Consider the following 19,805-nt stretch of genomic DNA (forward strand, 5'->3'; position numbering starts at 1 on the left):
AAGGTTTTGCGCGCGTCGTTTAGCTGTGCTTAAAAAAAAAAAAAAGACAGATGTGAAATTTTTTAGAAAAAGAATCATATGATACACGTAATACGATCTATATAAAACCCTCACATTTGTGGCCTCATTTTTAGAAAACGAAAAGCAAAACTGTGCCTACCTAGGATAAAAAAACTTCAATATAGAAAAAAAAGGGGCAAATGACTGAGGAATATGATGTCATTGTGATTGGAGCCGGTGTGGTTGGACCATGTATAGCCACAGCATTGGCAAGACAAGGAAGATCGGTGCTTATTATTGAACGAGACTGGTCCCGGCCTGATAGAATTGTTGGAGAGTTGATGCAACCAGCTGGTATTAAAGCTTTGAAAGAGTTGGGAATGATCAATGCCATCAATGATATCAATGCTGTTGATTGTACTGGCTATTTTATCCAGTATTACAAGGATCAAATCACTATTGGATATCCATATAAGGATGTGGCACAAGTAACTAACCCAGTGAAGCCATTAGGAAAGGAGTATAAACTCAGACTGGACTCAAGTATAAATGTTGATGAATGGGATAAAGATGAACGAGTGCGTGGAGCTGCTTTCCATCATGGTGATTTCTTGCAAAACTTACGAAGTATATGTAAAGCTGAACCAAATGTTACTGCAGTTGAAGGAACAGTTACCAAGTTGGTACGTGAGTTCAATAATACTGTCGTTGGAGTGTCTGGTAAGCAAAAGGATGGCAATTTCCAATATCGTGGTAAATTAATCATCTCATGTGATGGGATTTATTCCAAATTTAGAACTGAATTGGGCAGGGACAATGTACCTGTAATTGGATCGTATTTTGTTGGTTTTTACATGGAAGATGCTAAATTACCAGCACCTGGTAAAGGCCATGTTTTGTTGGGAGATCATGCACCAGTGCTTATATATCAAGTCTCACCAACTGAGACTAGAGTGCTTTGTGCATTTAGATCAAATAGACCTCCATCTGCTGCCAAGGATGAGATTTACAGTTACTTGAAGAATGACGTCTTACCAGCCATACCTAAGGAATTGTATCCTGCTTTTGAAAAAGGTATGGAGAATAGGAAATATAGAGTCATGCCTAATCAATTCCTTTCAGCTAAAAAGAATAATCAACGGGGATTGATTTGTATTGGAGACTCATTAAACATGAGGCATCCATTAACTGGAGGTGGTATGACTGTTGGATTAAACGATGCTGTCTTGTTGGCACGATTATTGGATCCTAAATCAGTTGAAGACTTGGACGATTATGATCTTGTTCAAGAGAAGTTGACCGTTTTCCATCGTAAACGAAAGAACCTTGATGCAGTAATCAACACGTTGTCAATTGCATTGTATTCATTATTTGCCGCTGATAGAAAACCATTACAGATTTTACAACGTGGATGTTTTAAATATTTCCAACGTGGTGGCGATTGCGTCGATGGTCCTATTGGATTATTGAGTGGGGTTTTGCCATTCCCCATGTTGTTATTCAACCACTTCTTTAGTGTTGCATTCTATTCTATTTATTTGAACTTTATTGATCGTGGTATTATGTTCCCACTTGCTATTTGGGAAGGTGCTGAAGTGTTGTATACCGCTGTTACTATATTCACACCTTACTTGTGGAAAGAGTTGGTACAGTAAGAAAAGAGAGAGAGAGGTATTTTAGAAAGAGGGTGTATTAATAGTTTACGATAATCGTAATACATACTGACTTTGCAATGTCGTAAATCTTACCCTTTTGCGACAATGAGGGGACTGGAAAAGTGAGACAATAACGATTTTCTTTCTTGAGGGAAATGTTGCACAAGATTGTCTTCAAAGAGGGGTAAAACTAATTCTGAAGAGAAGAGGAAAAGCTGACTGTAGTTTAGGTGCTAGACGATCTATTTAGTCTCTTATCAATTTGAGCGGATATAAAGTAGAGAATCACCCGAAGGGAACTGTCGGAACTAAAACATTTATGACAATGTGTTTTTATTGCTGGTTATTATTATACCTGCAGGGACACAAAATTAGAGATGGGTGCATACAAGCGGAAATTTCATATGTTCAACAACAAAAAAAAAGCAAATAAGAAAACATACAAAAAAACAAAACCAAAACTGGGAAAAGAATTCATCTATATATAGTAACAACGTTGTGTCCTATTTTTAGATACATTATTATCAACACTGGATAAGGCTTAACCACTATAAATAGAAAAATATCCCCTCCAAAAAAAATAGGCTTGATTTAAAAATGAGTGATTTACCTTTACTCGGCGGCTCATCACGTCACAATTCCCATTCATTTATCCAAAGTTTCTCCAATGCCACCAAATTAACTTTAAAATCATCACCAGTCAACTACTTACTTATATTCGTTCCATTAGGTCTTATCGCTGGTGCTTTAGACTGGGGAGCCAATGCTAGATTCTGGCTCAATTTCTTTGCCATTATTCCCTTGGCTTCCATATTGGCATTTGCTACCGAGGAAATCAGTGAATATGTTGGACAAACCGTGGGAGGATTATTGAATGCAACTTTTGGTAATGCTGTTGAATTGATTGTTTCAATTATTGCCTTGAAGGAGAATCAAGTTCGTATTGTTCAAGCATCAATGTTGGGTTCAATATTGAGTAATTTGTTATTGGTTCTTGGTTGTTGTTTTGTTGCTGGTGGTATCACTCGTGTTCAGCAAACTTTTAATCAGACCGTTGCTCAAACAATGTCGAGTTTAATGGCTTTGGCTACGGCATCGTTATTGATTCCTGCTGCTTTCCATGCTTCATTACCAATACCTAAAGATGGTAAAGATAAATTCCCAGCACCTGGCTCTTCAGATGATTTAATTCTTAGTTTTTCACGTGGAGTTTCAATTATTCTATTGTGTATCTACTTATTTTACTTGTTGTTTTCTTTGAAAACTCATAGTGAGTTATTTGAAGCAACTGAAGGGTTCGATGAACACGAAAATGACAATCACAACAATACTTCATCAGATGATATCATTACTGGTAAATCAGAAGAAGATCATTTGCTGGTTTTAGGAGGATTGACTGTATTGTTAATTACTACGTTATTAGTTTCAGTTTCTGCTGATTACTTGGTTGGTTCAATTGATGAAATTGTTGAGAAATCAGGTCTTTCAAAGACTTTTATTGGTTTAATTGTTATTCCTATAGTTGGTAATGCTGCTGAACATGTGACTGCGATAATTGTTGCCATGAAGGACAAGATGGATCTTGCCATTGGGGTTGCCATTGGATCCTCTTTGCAAATTGCCATCTTTGTTACTCCATTTATGGTGTTGGTTGGTTGGATTATTGAAGTGCCAATGTCATTATATTTTTCCACTTTTGAAACTGCAATCTTGTTTGTTAGTGTGTTTATTACAAATTTGGTGATTTTGGATGGTGAGAGTAATTGGTTAGAAGGTGCGATGTTGTTGTCAACTTATTTCATCATCGCATTGGCATTTTTCTATTATCCAGATTCAGCTGGATTATAAGGAATGAATAGTTTAGAGAGAGGGAAAAGCAATAGTTTATACAAATTTTTTTTTTAAAAAAAAGTAACATTCTGATGTCTTTGGTGCTCTTTCGTAGATGTGATAGATAAAAGACAAACCATCCGAGGATATACCGGCAGCATAGTTTGGCTGCAACAGTTGATTCGGTTGTAGCTGAACGAACCGGTCGATCGGTTGTAATTTACTGGGCTGTGTCTAATTTTCAAAACACGACACGAGAAAATATTGAAAGCATCTTTTGTGGTGAGTCGCGAAAAAACTTTAAAGGAATGTGCTGCAAGGCTAAAAAAGAAAGCCACACTCTTTTACTCGAGAATTAAGTCCAGCGAAGAACCATTTACTTAAAGAATAGTGTTGCTATTTCGTAAGCCAATTGCAGGTTGTCCTCTAGCCTTGGTTAACCAAAAAGTATAGAATTGAAGCCACTCGAAAGTTTACTAAAGAGAGATATTTTATAAACTCACACGATGCTGTCATACAATTTAAACAATGCATTAGATACATATGCAGTTTGTTTTTGCTTTCGTTTGTTACGAGAATCTTTTTTTGAAACTTCTCCTTATACAAAAATAATTTGAATTGCAAGGAAGGATATGGTGTTAATTCTAATCCCTCAAGTGTGGCGAAGTCGAGTCATCCTGAATGCTAATCAATTATGTGGAGTGTAGTTTGCACAAAAGTGCAAAGGTCTAGACGTGGAGGAACAAAGAATTGAAGAACAAAAATGTGAAAGGTTAGATAGAGAGAGAGAGTATGTGTATTCATTTGTTATTGCGTAATAATAGGTGAACTCTTTCAACCGAAAGGTGGTAAAGACGTGTTATTATTATTGACAAAATAGAACACGCCAAAGAAACAAAACATTAGAATAAATTTTGTGATGATTTATTGTTTGTTGATGTTTATTGTATATTGTTACGCGTATTCTTTTTACACAATTCAATTTTTTTTTTCTGTTTATGGGTTTATTTGACGCGTTTCTATTTTATTTTATTTTTTTTTTTTTTTATTTTTTTTTATTTTAGTGTATGCACGTGCACACAATAAAATTAAAACGTCTCTGCGGCTATTGATTTTCCTGCATGTAATTAATAAGTTCACTTTATGTATTATATACGAAGAATCAAAGACTTTATACTCTTTTGTTATTAAAGTACCGGTTCCTCTACATTGGTTTTTGAAGTCAACTATAACCCAATATAGACAAGCAAATACACTTTGAATGTCTTTTACTCAGTATAGCAATAAATTGTTCGTTTTTTTTTTATTGTTCGACGTAATCGTTTCTTTTTTTTTTTTTTTTTGCTTCTTCTCACCCAAACGTTTTCTGTTTCAAAGTCACCACTCTTTGGAGACCATTGCTAATTCCCCTCATTATAAATGTAGTAGTCTATAATTTTACGATTTATCCAAATCAAGTAATAACGGATGAATCTGATCTGTAATGTCCCACTATTTTCAACTACTTTGTCTTATGTTACTGAAGTATTTTACTCTCTTTCACTGTACTACGCTTCATATACAATAAAGTAGCTTCGGTTCTAATGCATCGAAGTTTTGCACAATAGTAACTTTTCTACTCCAGTCAGTCACACTTTTTCTCTCTTGCACTCTTTTATCTATTTGTGGTAAAACTCTATAGCGTAGTGTAGGTTGTTATTGTTTTATTGTTCAAGTAGAAGAAGAAGAAGAAGAAGAAGAAGAAGAAGAGATTTGCTTACTCCTTCCAGTTTAAAGCTCTAGTTACTTTGTTCTTGTGGTGTATCTTTCGTGTGTTTTGTGATAAATTGTTATTTTTTCTGTCTTTGCAACTCCTTTCCCAATTTGTTTATAAATTAAGACAGTAAGGGGGGTTATTATGTAATACAACGCACTTTAAATTACATAATACTTATGTAATTATTGCCAAATAATTACGTAATAAATAAGTTAAACAACGCGAAAAGATAAAAAATAAAATAAATAAAATAAGTAAAATTAAATAAAATTATTTTTTCTTTTTTTTAATTTAATTTAAATTTCTATATTTCCTAATTGGGACATGTACCTTGTTAAAGTAATTTACACTACACAATACACAATAAACTTTCCAATCTCGCGTTTAAGAAATATATTATATATACCATTTTCAGTATATATACAGATTGGAAAAAGATATACATATGTATATATATATATATATTCAACCTTTCCAATCTTTCTTTCCACAACGTTAAAGAGAAAACTCACATATTATCTTTAATTCGTTCTAAAGGAGGTGCATATATATACCAATCTCACTCATTTAATTTTTATTTTGCAACTTCAACAAATTTCGTTTACTTTCAACCATGTCTGACAGAGAAGCTTTAAAGATATTTTCAAGACAACCAGTCAACTTGGATATGATTAATTTCCTTGTATCGACAACAAACTCCATAATACAAGTTAAACCACAACAGCCACAACAATTACCATCACCAGTATCCTTGTCACTGCTGCTGTTGCTGATCAATTCTACTACTGAGATTTTATCAGTCAACCCACCCATCACATTGACACAATTTATCAAGAATTTAATCAAGTATTCCAATGTTCAAACTCCAACTCTCATGGCCACATTGGTTTACTTGAACAAATTGCGCAACTATTTACCAGCAAATGCCGTGGGTATGGAAACTACTAGGCATCGTATCTTTTTGTCAGCATTGATTGTTGCTGCTAAATCTTTAAATGATAGTTCACCATTGAACAAACATTGGACAAAATATACTGATGGGTTGTTGACTTTACAAGAAGTTAATTTGGCTGAACGTGAATTGATTTCAATCTTGAATTGGAATGTTAATATTACTCAAGATGAATTGATTTATACTTTGCAACCATTCTTAGTTGGTATTAAATCATATTTGTTGCAGCAACAAGAAATTGAATCAATGCAAAGAATCAAGTACTATAGATTGACTCAACAAAAGAAGATGAGTCTGCTGCCATCTTCATCTTCATCTATCTTTTCATTGGGATCAAAATCCAAGACATCTTCAAGAAATGCAACTTCAGTTGTTTCTTCAACTTCACTTGCATCCTCATTATCGTCATCATCAGCAGCATCATCAAACTACTCATTACATTCAATGACAGATGGTGGAGTATCTAACTCATCATCAATCTCATCAAACTTGTCCTCAACATCACAATACGAATCTGCTTCTGCTGCTTACACACACAAGAATAATAAACCTCATGGCAAATTGCCCTTATCTTCAACTTCACAAAATAGCTTAAACTCCCTCACTTTATCTCAAGCTCATCAACAACATTCATTACACCCACAAATACCAATTTCTAAATCATCCAAGTTTGGTGGTGGTGAAAAGGATAAAAACCAATACTTGGCTCCAATTATAAAGAAGAAGAGATCAATGATGAGTTTATTATCTTCATCAGGCAAAGTTGTTGCTTAAATACAGCAGCATCATAATATCTTATACTGATGTGCTATCTTGCTTTTAGTTCTTGAATGGGATGCTTTTGAGGTTTCTATATTTGTTTTTTTTTTTTTGGGTAAGGGTTTTAGAGGAAAGGGTTCTTTTTGGTTTTTGGGATTGTGTAGGGAATTTGATATTTCCTGAGAATATATATACATTGTAATTATTAATGAAAACTATAATGATAAAAGGAAGAAATGTAGTCCACCGTGCTCACTTACAAAATGGTCTTCAATTTCTATAATTTTCACTAGACTCCTACTAATACATATACGACACTTCGCTGTTTTTTCACTAATGAGCATGAGGATCTTCCTTTGGTGGTTCTGGATGCACTTCAATGATAGTATCAATCCTCAAAATAGAAACACATGCCTCCAATGCTGATTTCAAAGCCTTGATTTTAGAAATTGTTGGTTCCAAAACTCCCTGTGTAGCTTCATTAACAATCTTACCATTGATCAAATCCAATCCATAATTCTTATACTTTTTCCTCTTTTCATCTTCAGTCTTGGCTAATTGAGCTGCTGCATGATAAGTTCTCAATTTTGAAACCAATTCAGAAGCATCTTTAGCGGCATTGATGGCTAATGTCTTGGGGATAACCAATAATGCATTACCAAATTCAGCAATTGCCAACTGCTCTCTTGACCCCACGGTTGATGCAAAGTTTTCCAAGTAAATGTTTAATGCAGTTTCAACTGCTCCTCCTCCTGGTACAACATTTCCACTTTCCAATGTCCTCTTAACCACCGAAAGGGAATCGTTTATCGATCTTTGCATTTCATCTAATGAATAATCATTTGGACCTCTTAAAATAATTGAACTGGATGAATGTTGCTTGGTTCCTTTGATTAATATACATTCATCATCACTAATTCTCGTTTGAACAACTTCTTGTGCTGAACCCAAATTACTAGCTTCAAATGTTTCTTCACCTTCCAAGTTACTCAATGATGAGACTAATGTAGCACCAGTAGCACGAGCAATTCTCCTTAAATCCTCTTTTTTACAACGTCTAACAGCCATACATCCATTTTCAACAAACTCCTTCAAACATAAGTCATCAATACCCTTTGTGGTTAATACAACATTGGCTCCACTAGCTATAATCTTTTGAATTCTTTCAATGATGATTCCATACTCCCTTTTCCTGATTTCTTCCAATTGATCAGGATCTTCAATATTTATTTGTACTCCCATCGCCATTCTGGCTTTTTGTAAATTGATATCAAGACAGGCAATCTTGGCGTTCTTGACTTCCTTCACCATAGCTTGTGATGCAACAGTACAGTTCAAAGCATATCCCTCAACCAATACAGACTCCAATGCTGATTTACCATGAGCTTTTAAAATGTTTACTGCTTTAACTGGATACTTGGTTTCTCCTTTGGTGTTTGTAGTCTTTACCGCCAACATAGCATCAACAACAATCTTACTAAAGAAATCCGAGTCAGCTCCAATAATCTTTGAGGACATCGATGTCTTGGCAATATTTATCAAGGTTTCTTTTCCCAAATGATCAACATTCTGCGACAAAATTTGATTTATATATCTAATTGACTCCTTCAAAGCTAATCTATATCCACTAATGATGGTAGTTGGATGTATCTTATGCTTGACCAATTCATTAGCACGCTTCAATAACTCAGCAGCAATGATAACTACTGAAGTAGTTCCATCACCAACTTCACGATCTTGTTGTTGAGCCAATTCAACCAAAATTTGTCCTGCGGGATGTTGGACATCCAACAATGCCAAAATAGTAGCTCCATCATTGGTAACAGTGACATCTCCAATATCGTCAACTAACATCTTATCCAATCCAACTGGTCCCAACGATGACTTGACAACATTGGCCACCGTTTGTGCTGCTAAAACAGTTTGGTTACGCACATCGTCACCAGCGATTTTCTGGGCACCCAAGAATAACGTATCTGAACGAGCTGCTGAAAACATCTATGAGATTGATTCCAGGAAGGGGGTATCTTTGTTGATTTGTTGAAGAAAGGGTTTGTTGTCTTTGCAGCAGAAAATTTTTTTAAACTGTCTTTACGCGCAATAGAACAAATGAGAAGATTAAAGAAGGGTAAAGGTATATTACATCACATACAACTGAATAAACAACAGAACAACCCTAGGACGATGATCTGGAAGCATGATATGTCTGTTTAAACCAGTCTTGGAATCTCTATATCGAAGGGAGCTGAAATCTCCAACAAGTAGTGCATATATATACGTGATCACGTGCAGAGCAAACTACTTCACAAGATATGAACTTCAAGATGTATTCACAGACGTCAAGATAGTATTGCAGAATGTTTCAGCTAGTCAACATGAGACAATGGTTTTAAATTAGTAACAAAGCACTCTTTCCCACACATTTGAAATAATCCCCTCTCATATACAATCTCTTAAATAATATTACAGATATTTTCCTCTTGGTATTATTTACCTTCTTCTTTGACATAAAACTACTAGAAAAGGCATATTACTGCAGCATTAACACATTGGGCAGTGGAATTGGTTCTGGTGGTGTATATGTTTCATTAAGGTTTTGATTTATTTCCTAATTTGGTCGTCAAAGGGATTTGGAGAGAGAGAGAGTCATGTGAGTATAAACAAAATATAAACAAACTCAAAAAACCAAAAACAACCAAACCAATTGAATACAAACCTTTTGTTCCTTCTTCTCAATTGAACTGATACATACATCCTAGACTAGTTCAACAATGATGAGACTTATGATTAACCCTGGTAGGGCATTGGCTTCTCAACTCTTATACAAGCCATTGCTTATCAACGCGTCAATTTCCCACCACCAAACTGTCAAGTTTTTAACAACCACATCAGCCAAACAACCAAAGGATAAGAAACTTCAACAATTAAAAGATAAACTCAAGAGAGCCAAGGATAAGCAAAAGAAGCTTGAAAAAGATCTCAAAGATAAAGAAAGGTATATTAAAAAGCAGATTTCAGAACGTAAACAGAAGGCTATAGATCTGGAAAAGGACAAGTTAAAGAGGGTCAAGGAAGCAAAGAAACAAAAGGCTTATGTTAAAGATACATTAAGAGAGCCACGTCCATTGACTGTTCGTAACTTTTATGCAAAAGCTACCAAGACTCCAGTTACTACTTTAAATGAGAATTTCGATGCATTGAGTGAACCCGAAAAGGAGCAATATAAGAAAGCAACTGAGAAATATAATGCTGCATTGAAAGCTGTTTTAACTCCTAAGCCTGAATTGGGTCCTACTACTGGATATCAAAATTTCGTTAGTCAAAACTACCCTCCGAATGTTACATCTGCTGTTGCAATGAGACAATTGGCTGAAAAATGGAAAACGTTATCACAAGAGGAAAAGGAGTCGTTTAATGTCCCTGAAGATGAAGCAGAAAGAATCAAGTCTATTCAAAAGAAATGGGAACAAACTAGAGAGAAGGAGTATCCTCAATTGCTTAAGTTTAAAAAAGAGTACAACTTTACCATCTAGAAGTAGAACTGCTATAGTCTAACAAAAATGTAATAAATTATACAATAAAAGAATAAATGTACAGATTTAGCAATACAATGCTCTATTCTATTAGTTTCCATTCTCCTCTTGTAACGCTTCTCCTAAATGGGTCAACACTCTCTTCAATTCGTTGGGAAGTATTGGCTTTGATACAAAGTCAACCATTCCACACTCAATGCACTTTTCTCGATCATCTCCAGCAACATTTGCCGTCAAGGCAACAATCTTTGGAATAAATTCCTGTTTATCCAACTTGTTGTATTTTGCAATCAACTCTTTAGTGGCAGTTATACCATCCTTCGTAGGCATTTGTATATCCATTAAAATCACATCATACTTCTCGTCCTTTTCCAACAACAAATCACACTTGTTCAACACTTCAACTCCATCTTTTGCATGATCAGCTTTAAAGCCCAATTTCTCTAAATACTTCAAAGCAACTTTATAATTCAATAGATTATCTTCAGCAAGAAGAATCCTTAATGGGTACTCATCAGCTAATAAGGCCGGAGTGGTCTCGCTTGGTTTCGTTTCGGGTTTACTATCGCGAAGTAATCTCACCACTCGCTCTCTTTGGAAAGGACACAATAATGCTTCATACTTGCTACTTTCCCCAGTCAATGGTTTACCAAACTGTGCCAAAATAACAACTTTGGCATTCGATTTCAATTGAGATTCAAATGAGCTGAAGTCATCATATTCATCCAAATTGATAAACAAAAAGTCATATGTTGAAACATCCTCAATTTCACTGGCATAACGTACATCAGTCACTTCCATCTTAAAAAAAATCAACATGTTCTTCAATGCAGCACCAGTCAAATCCAACTTATTCAAAATTAAAGCTCTCTTACCAACTAACTCAATTTCTGGTTTATCAAACAACAGTACACCAAAACTAACATTAAAGTAAAATGTACTTCCAACACCTTCTTGACTTTCAAATCGAATGTCTCCTCCCATCAAATCAGCCAACTTCTTTGAAATCGCCAACCCCAACCCAGATCCACCAAACTCTCGTCGCGAGGATCCATCAACTTGTGAAAAAGCTCCAAATACTTTGGTTTGCGATAGTTCAGGAATACCAATACCTGTGTCTTCAACAGATATGGTTACCTCATACCTATCAGAAGTCAACTCAATAGCATTACAACTAATTATGATATGACCATGGGTGGTAAACTTCATGGCATTTCCAACTAAATTGATGATAATTTGCCTCACACGCGTAACATCACCAGTAACTGTATTAATTTGAGGACAATTGTTGAAAAACACCAACTCCAAATCATTATTAACAACTTGTTCTCCTCCCAATTGTATGGCGCTTTCAATACAATCATTAAGAGAAAATGGAGAATTATCCAACGTGAATGACCCATGCTCGATTTTGGAGAATGCCAATATACCATCAATAATATTCAACGTAACCATTGCTGAACTCTTGATGGCTTCAACGTACTCTCGTTGCGTTGAGTTTAAGGTTGTGTCTAGTAAGAATATCGAGCACGATAGCAATGAATTGAATGGTGTTCTAATTTCATGTGACATATTGGCCAAAAAGCTAGCCTTTTCAGCAGTGGCATCCTCTGCGGCCATCTTGGCAACTTCCATCTGTGATATCAACCTTGCTTTACCCATAGCCACTGACGCTTGTGTGCAAAACAAGTTTAACAAGTCACGCTTTCTGCCGTCAAAAATCGCCTTCTTTTTATCCTTTCTTGAATCCACTTCCAAATAAAGTGCTCCAAAAGTACCAAATTGATTCTTTAGAGCGATACATATAATTGTCGAGCACGAATTGTAGTTGTAATAAGGATCTTTTCCAAAACGATTGGCAAAAGCAACGTGATCATCTTCCTTATTGATGGTTTCCCCTGTTTCCAAGACATGTACCAACAAACGGTAAGGACAAACGTCAATTCTTGAACTCAAAGGTTCTTCATTCAAAGTGTACACATGCTGAGCTGAACCAACTGCTTGTATCTTCGGTTCACCATTCATGTACACGACAACACCATAATCAACTTCGGCATACTTGATGGCACAGGTCAACAACTCAATCAAAATTGTTCTCTCATCATTCGCCTCAGATATACCCAAACAGGCTTGTATTGTTGAGTTCAAATCATACGCAGCGTTGGTATTTGAATTCTTTTTAGCTTTATTTCTATTCCTCCTTGATTTTCTGTTCAACTTCATTTGTGATTTCATATCATCGCTAACAGTGTCATCGGTGCTTATTGGAAGATTGGAAGGTAAGGTTTTTGAGTGCCTTTTCCTTTCTTCTTGTTGCCTTGTGCCGTTGATACCAGCCCAGCTATGCATCGACCAATCTTGATCAAGATACTTTTCAAATTCCTCCTCCAATTGCTTGACAAAGTCATCAAATTCCAATTTTCTCATAATATCTATTGCTCGCTTGGCCAATTGACCAATTCTTCGTTTACTCCTACCGAGATTCATTAGCCATCTAGCACAAAATACACTTATCCAAGATACGTCATACCAATTTTGCACTTTTGAACCGTGTTCAATAGCATCCTCGAAAATGTCAAGTACTTCCAACAGATCCAAGTTGCCTTCTCTAATTGCATTTAAAGCCAGTAAAAATATGACTCTGTTGCCAAAGTTATGTTCATTTGTCGAAGCCCACAACTTCATTCGAAGATAAGTGTCATTGAAAATTGCTGTTTTTCGGGCTTCCGTTTCTGCATCCCCCTGGGATGAAAAAGTAATGAGAATTGCCGCTACGTAAAAGTAGTGACTAGTGTAAAACAAAAGTGGCGACGATTCAAAAACGTCGTGAGCTTTGTTTAAAATCAACTCAACACCGTCATCAAATCTCCTGTCCACCATCATACCATTCAATACCACGACCAAATAAGACAGCTGACTTAAATCCTGCCCACTAGTCATAATGGCATCATATCTTGCTTGATAGTCAGCAACAGAAAGAGAACCGAGCACACAATCTTCTGAATCAAATATAAACATTTGCTCCCCCAGTAACCCATGTCTTTGCCTCTGAGATTTTCTTCTCTTCATCAGGAACGACACATCGTATGCTTTTCCTCCCAAAAGGAGAACAAAGATATCGATTGTGGCCATGACGATGCGCAACTCTCCAAAGCCCAGTAGCACATCATTTTGGGTTTTTTCCAAGGTTGTTTCGACATACTTGAGGACTATCGGCATTGGCTCAAAGTAAACTGCTAAGGTGGAAACATAAACTTCGAACATCTCGCGATAGTAATTAATAGACACATTGTTTGCCCTGTTGACCAAAATCATTGCCATTTTGCAAAGTTCCTTAGCTTTTAATTGACCAGCAGATGTAAACTGACTTGCAAAGTCAGAAGCAAAGTCCAATATGATCATAGCGGCGAAAGGTGATGGCCCATGTTTGTAAATTGCATGCATCGCTTGAACAACCAAAAGTTTTCTGCTGGCATTTTTCCGAAACACCACCAATGAAGGTAAAAGTTGACTTATCAAGTGATAAATGAGTAACAACTTTGGTGATGCCGTAGGTTTCATTCTCAAAATGTTTCGAATATCGGGTACTGACAATGGAATCTTGGACTTTATTCTTTTATACTCTCTAATATTTTCCTCTTCATCGGTACTGATAGTGATTCCAAGCTTGGGCAAACTCTCAAAACTTATTTTCATGGCTTCTTCAATCTGCCCCATTTGAATCTTGCATCGCACCAATTGATAAAGAAATACAATTCGATCAAATCCATACTTTTCTTGAGCCTTTGTCATCACTTCCAAACACTTATCATACTCACCAAAATAGTAGTGATTTTGTGAAACTGTCAATATTGACTTGAGTTGACGTTTTGAATCAAGGTCGTCAACCAACTCCCCTACCACCTCAAACAACTTTTGTGCCAACTTCATGTTGTAAGTGGACGAAGCATACCTACCTGCTTGGACCAAAACCTCGATATACAACTCCTTCTCATCCTGTCTAGCAACTTGATACGAGTTGCGAAAATATCCAGCCATTTGCAAGTATCCCCCAATGTTTAACGTCTTTTCCTTACTAATGGTCTTGTGATATCTCAAAGCACAAAGTCTTGACAACTCCTTGTACCTATCGGCAGCCACCAAGTCGGCAATAATATGCACCACTAAAGAGTCATAAAAGAATCTATAGCTGCAGTGGGAAGCCAACTCCCATATATCATTATCTGTCAAATCAAACGGCGATTCACTCGAGCAAAGTAAATCAAACGGTACCTTATAGTAAGTGGTTGTTGGTAAAACCAACTTTGAATCAACCATAACCGATAAGGCTTTGAAAACTCTATCCATAGGCATGGCAGATGCAACAATCAAATCAAATAAATGGAAGCCAGGTCCTTGAGAAATAATAGCTGCAAACTCAAGCAAGCATTCTACGTCAGGGTTAATCGACGCAGTTATATAGTTTTGAATGATTTCACTTCTCTCCATTCCATAATTCTCTGGAGACAAGTTATCGACAACAAATCGCCCATAGTTTGGAAAACTAAGATAGTAGCAATGTTGAGAAAAACGAGCCATGATTATAGCGTATTGAGCTAGCATGACATTTCCCTCAGTGGCATCATAGAACCTCGACGCGTTCGCTACTGCAATATTGTTCAAGCTTGAGGACTTGTGACTCTTTTTTTCAGTAGTGGTTTTGTTGATCATTGAAGACATGCTACTTGGCTGTGATGTTCCCTGACTTCCACTATCATGCTTTATTGACGACGGTCTTGCTCCAATAACTTGTACAATCCAGGTTTTGTAAGCATCACCTGGCACTTGCGGTATATCAAAAGCGTGCAACGACATGTTGGATCGATTGACATAATCCTTGAAACGTTTCTCTTTTTCCACACTATCAATGTTTTCTTGAAATTGTTTCGCATCGGTTGTAAAAGTGGCAACCAATTTCAAACACATGTCGCTGATATCAGCTTCATCATCAAAGTTCAAAATGTCACACAAGAGTATCCATGACTCCTCTGTGCACCAATGGAGATCATCAATGAATATTGTCAAGCCTTGCAAACCAACAACCTTATAAAACGATTTTATGATTGCCCTAAATTTAACTTCCAAAGTTGACGTTGCTTCTTCCTTGATTGCACCTCCTGGTGAGTTAGTCCCCAGTTTGTGTTGATATATCGAAATATACTTCGGACCTAAAAGCTTCCTCAATTGGGGGATGAGGTAAAACAATATGCTCAAATCCAAGGGAATGTTGGTGACAATTAAATCCCGCCAACTGTCTTGTATCTCCTCTGAGCATTCCAAAATTTGGCCAATGACTGTTTTAATCCCTTCCAATAGTATTGAATATATTGAGTTGCCTGTATCTGAACAAGAGAACTTCCATAAGCAATAAAAATCATATTTGAAAAATGCACCTACACGCATGTCATTCAAAATAATGGTTTTCCCAACTCCACTTTTACCACTTATCCAAAACAAGTTGACCCCTCCGTCAAAAGTGTTGTTGTATGTGTCAAAAATTTTCTTGTATACTTCATCGCGACCTATAAACTTTGCCGGGCAAGTGAAAGTGGGAGAGTGTCCCACCTTCTCCGGAAGCTTGATTTTTTCTTTGTTGAGATAGACATCAAAATCGCCAGTCTTTTTCCAATGATTCCACACTAATTCACCCATAGAGCTGACTCTGTCAATGTAGTGGTTCTTGATTAGTATCAAGTCACTTAATAAGGAATAACAATCGGTATATCTGTCCAGTGGGTTCTTTTCAAGACATCTCATGACAGTTGCACCTAGCTTTTCTGAAATCCAACTTGGTGCCAACAAATGAGGCGCAACGGGCTTTTGGAATATGTGCATCCGTACAATTGAATTTGGATCTTCACTCTGAAATGGTAAAGTTCCTAACAACAACTCGTACAATACTATACCAATTGAGTAAAAATCTGATCTGTGATCCACCATTTGATTAACAACTCCAGAGACTTCAGGTGCCATGTAAGGAATCAAATCTGATATCTCATTTAAATGGTTCTTCCTGTATCCATAAATGCAATCCTCGAGATGGCAAAAAGCAAACTCCCACCCAGTAATCTTTATGTCATTCTGATCATTCTCAGATTTCAATAAATTCATACTGGTGATACCATTATGAACAAATCCAATTTCATGAACAACGCCCAATGTTTCAACGACTTTAATCATGTCCGAGATTATCTCAATCACTTTCAAAGGTGTCTTGGGACTACTTGTAACTTGTTCTGTCAATTTGTTGAACAAAGAATTGGTGGAGCTAGTGGCACCTATTCCATTGAAAAACAGATTTGTGTGCTCAATGGAGTCACCACTAGGTGTATTTTGAGGTGTAGAATTTGCACTTTTTATTGATCGTACACCAGATCCATTTGATGAATCGGATGATGTTCTCTCCGGGTGTGGTTCAGTTGTTCCACAACTGTATTCGCGAAAAGATTTATAATCATTGTCATTGTACACTAATGCGACACGTTTTTGTTTTTCCCTATTTCTGTCAATCAATTCCAGATCCTGCTCATTAACAAAACTAAACGTCAAAATTTCTACTGGGTATAAAATACCAGGGATCCCCAATGGTAATGTATTGAGGCCGTACTTTTTATCCTTTTGTAGTGTTGGTCGCTTTGTGTCTGTGATGAACAGATTGGTTAAAATCTCATTCGACCACAATAAATGTGTCTTTGGAGGATTGATACCTGAAAGAACAAACCATTCATTGAGCAATCTTGAGAGTGACAAATTTTTTATAATATTTGGTGATATGCTCAAGACCACTTTGGAATTGATCTCGATGAAGCTCTTCTCTTCACTTGCCAATTTACAGGAAAAATTCTCACCATCAGCACCATTCGTGTGGCCAACTTTAATTCCATGATACAATAGATTAGTCTGATAGCTCGTGTTTCCAAACTGTTTCACCAAAGTGTACCCAGGTATTATGTCTGGCAGGATATTGGCGAAATCCAGATACTTCGAGTCTGAGTTGCGTGGAGACCTACTGTTGTTCAAGTTTTGGTTTAAAAAATCCAAATGATCTCTTATATCGTTGACGTCGTTCAAATAGGATGATTTTCCTAAAGCGACATTTTCTCGAGTTTCCAGTGAGAGGGAGGAAGACCGTTCATCATCCATAGTGAGTGCTTGCGATGAACCTACTGACATGAGATCTTGCTCATCATCATCAAATAAGGTGATTATACTTTGGTTTGGATTACTAGTAGATCTGTTCTCATCTTCTGGGCTAGATGTTTGGTCGGTGGAGTAACCTTGTGACCCAGCACCTGGTAGACTGATACGGGTGGGGCGTTTTATGATCCTTGATGGCTCAACACCAAAATCTGAGCTCAATTCGTAATTCAAGCTGAGTGCTGAAGGGTTTTCTGAAGGTGACAATGCAGAATCACCTGGCAATGACGAGTTTAAGTTTAATTTGGCCAAATTTTCCAGAATAGGTGGTGGTGACAACACGGTCTTTGCAACAAGGTCATAATCGAAAGTGGTCCTTCTCTGAATTTCAGGACGGTCTGTTGATTCATGGTTGTTGCGAGTAGATTTAGAAAATATGCTGTTGTTGTTTGTAGCACTAACATTGTCGTCGTCAATTTTGTTTGAAGTTGTTGGTGAAACATTTTCATTTGAATGATTGTCAAGAGAAGGAGACGAAGTCATAGCAAGGAATGATGTGTGCTGCTTAGATCACTGTCCAATATCTCCAAAGAGGAGATTGATAACGAAATAATTATTGATTTGAAGTTGCGAAAAAAAGTCCACCTGTTTGATGCGGAGACAGCCAACCTAGATTATGACAAGTGTAAATCCGCTACGATGCTTGTGACAAATGTGAGCTATAGAAAAGTGTATAATTTGCCTCTTGAATTTATTGAGATCCTTTTTCTTCTTTAAGTGTTTGAAAAATGCTGGCGAAAAAAAAAATAACACGGATTACCGTTGAACGAGTGGTTTCAAAAAAAAGCTTCCTCTGTTTGGTGTCTAATCGAAAGTTTTCTTTCGAAATGATTCAAATGAAATTTTGAATCAACCAGAGTGAATAATGATACTTCTCTCCTTCTATTTGAGTCTCTTTTTAGAGAAAAAGATGAAGGATTCTTTCAAAAAAAATGCTTCTTTTTTTTTAATTTTAATTTATGTTAATTATTTTTTTTTTTAAACTTTCGAATTGTTACTCAAACCCCCAAATGTAAATATAATAATTTCTTTATACACACATCAACAAAAAAAAGAAAGAATGGACCGGTCTATATTGATTATCAGAGGCAAAGTGTGAATAAAGTAGCTAAATAGTGGCTCTTCTATCTGTAATATCAGTTGTAATTCTTTTTAGCATCTCCATTATAATTCGATCCAAGGTCAACTTGCTCCATAACTTTAAAAATGAAAAGTTAATTTATTATTTAATAAATCTGACATTTTGTGTTACTGACTGTAAAGGATATCTTTTTGAATAAATTACACGCACTCACCTCTATATAACACAACATTATTCTATATACATAGTAGTTTTCAGTTGAGACAGTTTGGAATGAGTATTTGAAACAAATGTCTTTGAAATTCTATGTATAACACAATACAGCATGTACTTTATGTGTTTGTGTGTATTCTTTTCATTTTAACATTGCTCTTCTCAAAACCTTTTTTTTTTTTTTTTTTTTTTTTTTCTCTGTCTTCTGCACAAAGGGGTATTATTATTTCAATTTAAGTTTCGGAATTCCATCTTTTTTTTTTAGTGAAACGATAAAACAGGGCTCAATTCACAAGTAAGTAGTTAATATATATATCTACACTTGTCCTAGGTTCAACGTACATAAGAATGGATTCACTGACATTGTGACACGCTTCAAATGAATATCGGTGTTACGAGATGGAAGCTCATGGAGTCAAGGGCTACTGTACGTGATGAATTGATAACTAAGAGCACAAATAGATCATGCAGTAAACAGTACGTCACATTTCCTAAATTGTATGGAGTTGACTATTTCTTTCTATACATTGAGAAGAAGCCATTTGCTTTCCCATGGCGAGTCTTCCCTCACACACACACACACACACACACATATGTGCCTGACTTAAGAAGATAATAACATTTTTTTGCATCTGGGGGCTAATGGTGGCTAGTAATTGGAAATAATTATATTTTGTTAAACAAAGAAAATTATATTTCACTTACAAAAACTGATATCAAAAAAATAAAAAAAAAAAAAAGAGAAAATGAGGATACTGTTTACAAAGACGAGTACAAGTTCCTTATCTCG

At 36.1% G+C, this 19,805-nt stretch overlaps 6 protein-coding genes across 6 annotated transcripts; 4 read left to right on the forward strand and 2 right to left on the reverse strand. All coding sequences in view use genetic code 12, as the record gives it.

Moving 5' to 3' along the window:
• Window positions 1-200: 200 nt before the first annotated feature.
• ERG1 (squalene monooxygenase) lies at window positions 201-1,655 on the forward strand (the record flags this gene model as incomplete). Its single annotated transcript, XM_067694032.1, has 1 exon — window positions 201-1,655. The coding sequence occupies one exon, from the start codon at window positions 201-203 to the stop codon at window positions 1,653-1,655; it is 1,455 nt and encodes a 484-aa protein (XP_067546393.1).
• A 597-nt stretch (window positions 1,656-2,252) lies between these two features.
• VCX1 (Vcx1p) lies at window positions 2,253-3,503 on the forward strand (the record flags this gene model as incomplete). Its single annotated transcript, XM_067694033.1, has 1 exon — window positions 2,253-3,503. The coding sequence occupies one exon, from the start codon at window positions 2,253-2,255 to the stop codon at window positions 3,501-3,503; it is 1,251 nt and encodes a 416-aa protein (XP_067546394.1).
• Window positions 3,504-5,854: 2,351 nt separating this feature from the next.
• On the forward strand, window positions 5,855-6,967 carry PCL2 (cyclin; the record flags this gene model as incomplete). Its single annotated transcript, XM_067694034.1, has 1 exon — window positions 5,855-6,967. One exon carries the CDS (start codon window positions 5,855-5,857, stop codon window positions 6,965-6,967), a length of 1,113 nt encoding a protein of 370 aa, XP_067546395.1.
• A 318-nt stretch (window positions 6,968-7,285) lies between these two features.
• On the reverse strand, window positions 7,286-8,950 carry TCP1 (chaperonin-containing T-complex alpha subunit; the record flags this gene model as incomplete). The annotated part of the gene is made up of 1 exon (XM_067694035.1): window positions 7,286-8,950. One exon carries the CDS (start codon window positions 8,948-8,950, stop codon window positions 7,286-7,288), a length of 1,665 nt encoding a protein of 554 aa, XP_067546396.1.
• A 773-nt stretch (window positions 8,951-9,723) lies between these two features.
• GCF1 (Gcf1p) lies at window positions 9,724-10,485 on the forward strand (the record flags this gene model as incomplete). The annotated part of the gene is made up of 1 exon (XM_067694036.1): window positions 9,724-10,485. One exon carries the CDS (start codon window positions 9,724-9,726, stop codon window positions 10,483-10,485), a length of 762 nt encoding a protein of 253 aa, XP_067546397.1.
• Window positions 10,486-10,575: 90 nt separating this feature from the next.
• On the reverse strand, window positions 10,576-18,204 carry CHK1 (Chk1p; the record flags this gene model as incomplete). Its single annotated transcript, XM_067694037.1, has 1 exon — window positions 10,576-18,204. The coding sequence occupies one exon, from the start codon at window positions 18,202-18,204 to the stop codon at window positions 10,576-10,578; it is 7,629 nt and encodes a 2,542-aa protein (XP_067546398.1).
• Between the last annotated feature and the right edge of the window lie 1,601 nt (window positions 18,205-19,805).

Source organism: Candida metapsilosis (assembly GCF_017655625.1).
Source record: "Candida metapsilosis strain BP57 chromosome Unknown scaffold7, whole genome shotgun sequence".
Classification (NCBI taxonomy): domain Eukaryota; kingdom Fungi; phylum Ascomycota; class Pichiomycetes; order Serinales; family Debaryomycetaceae; genus Lodderomyces; species Lodderomyces metapsilosis.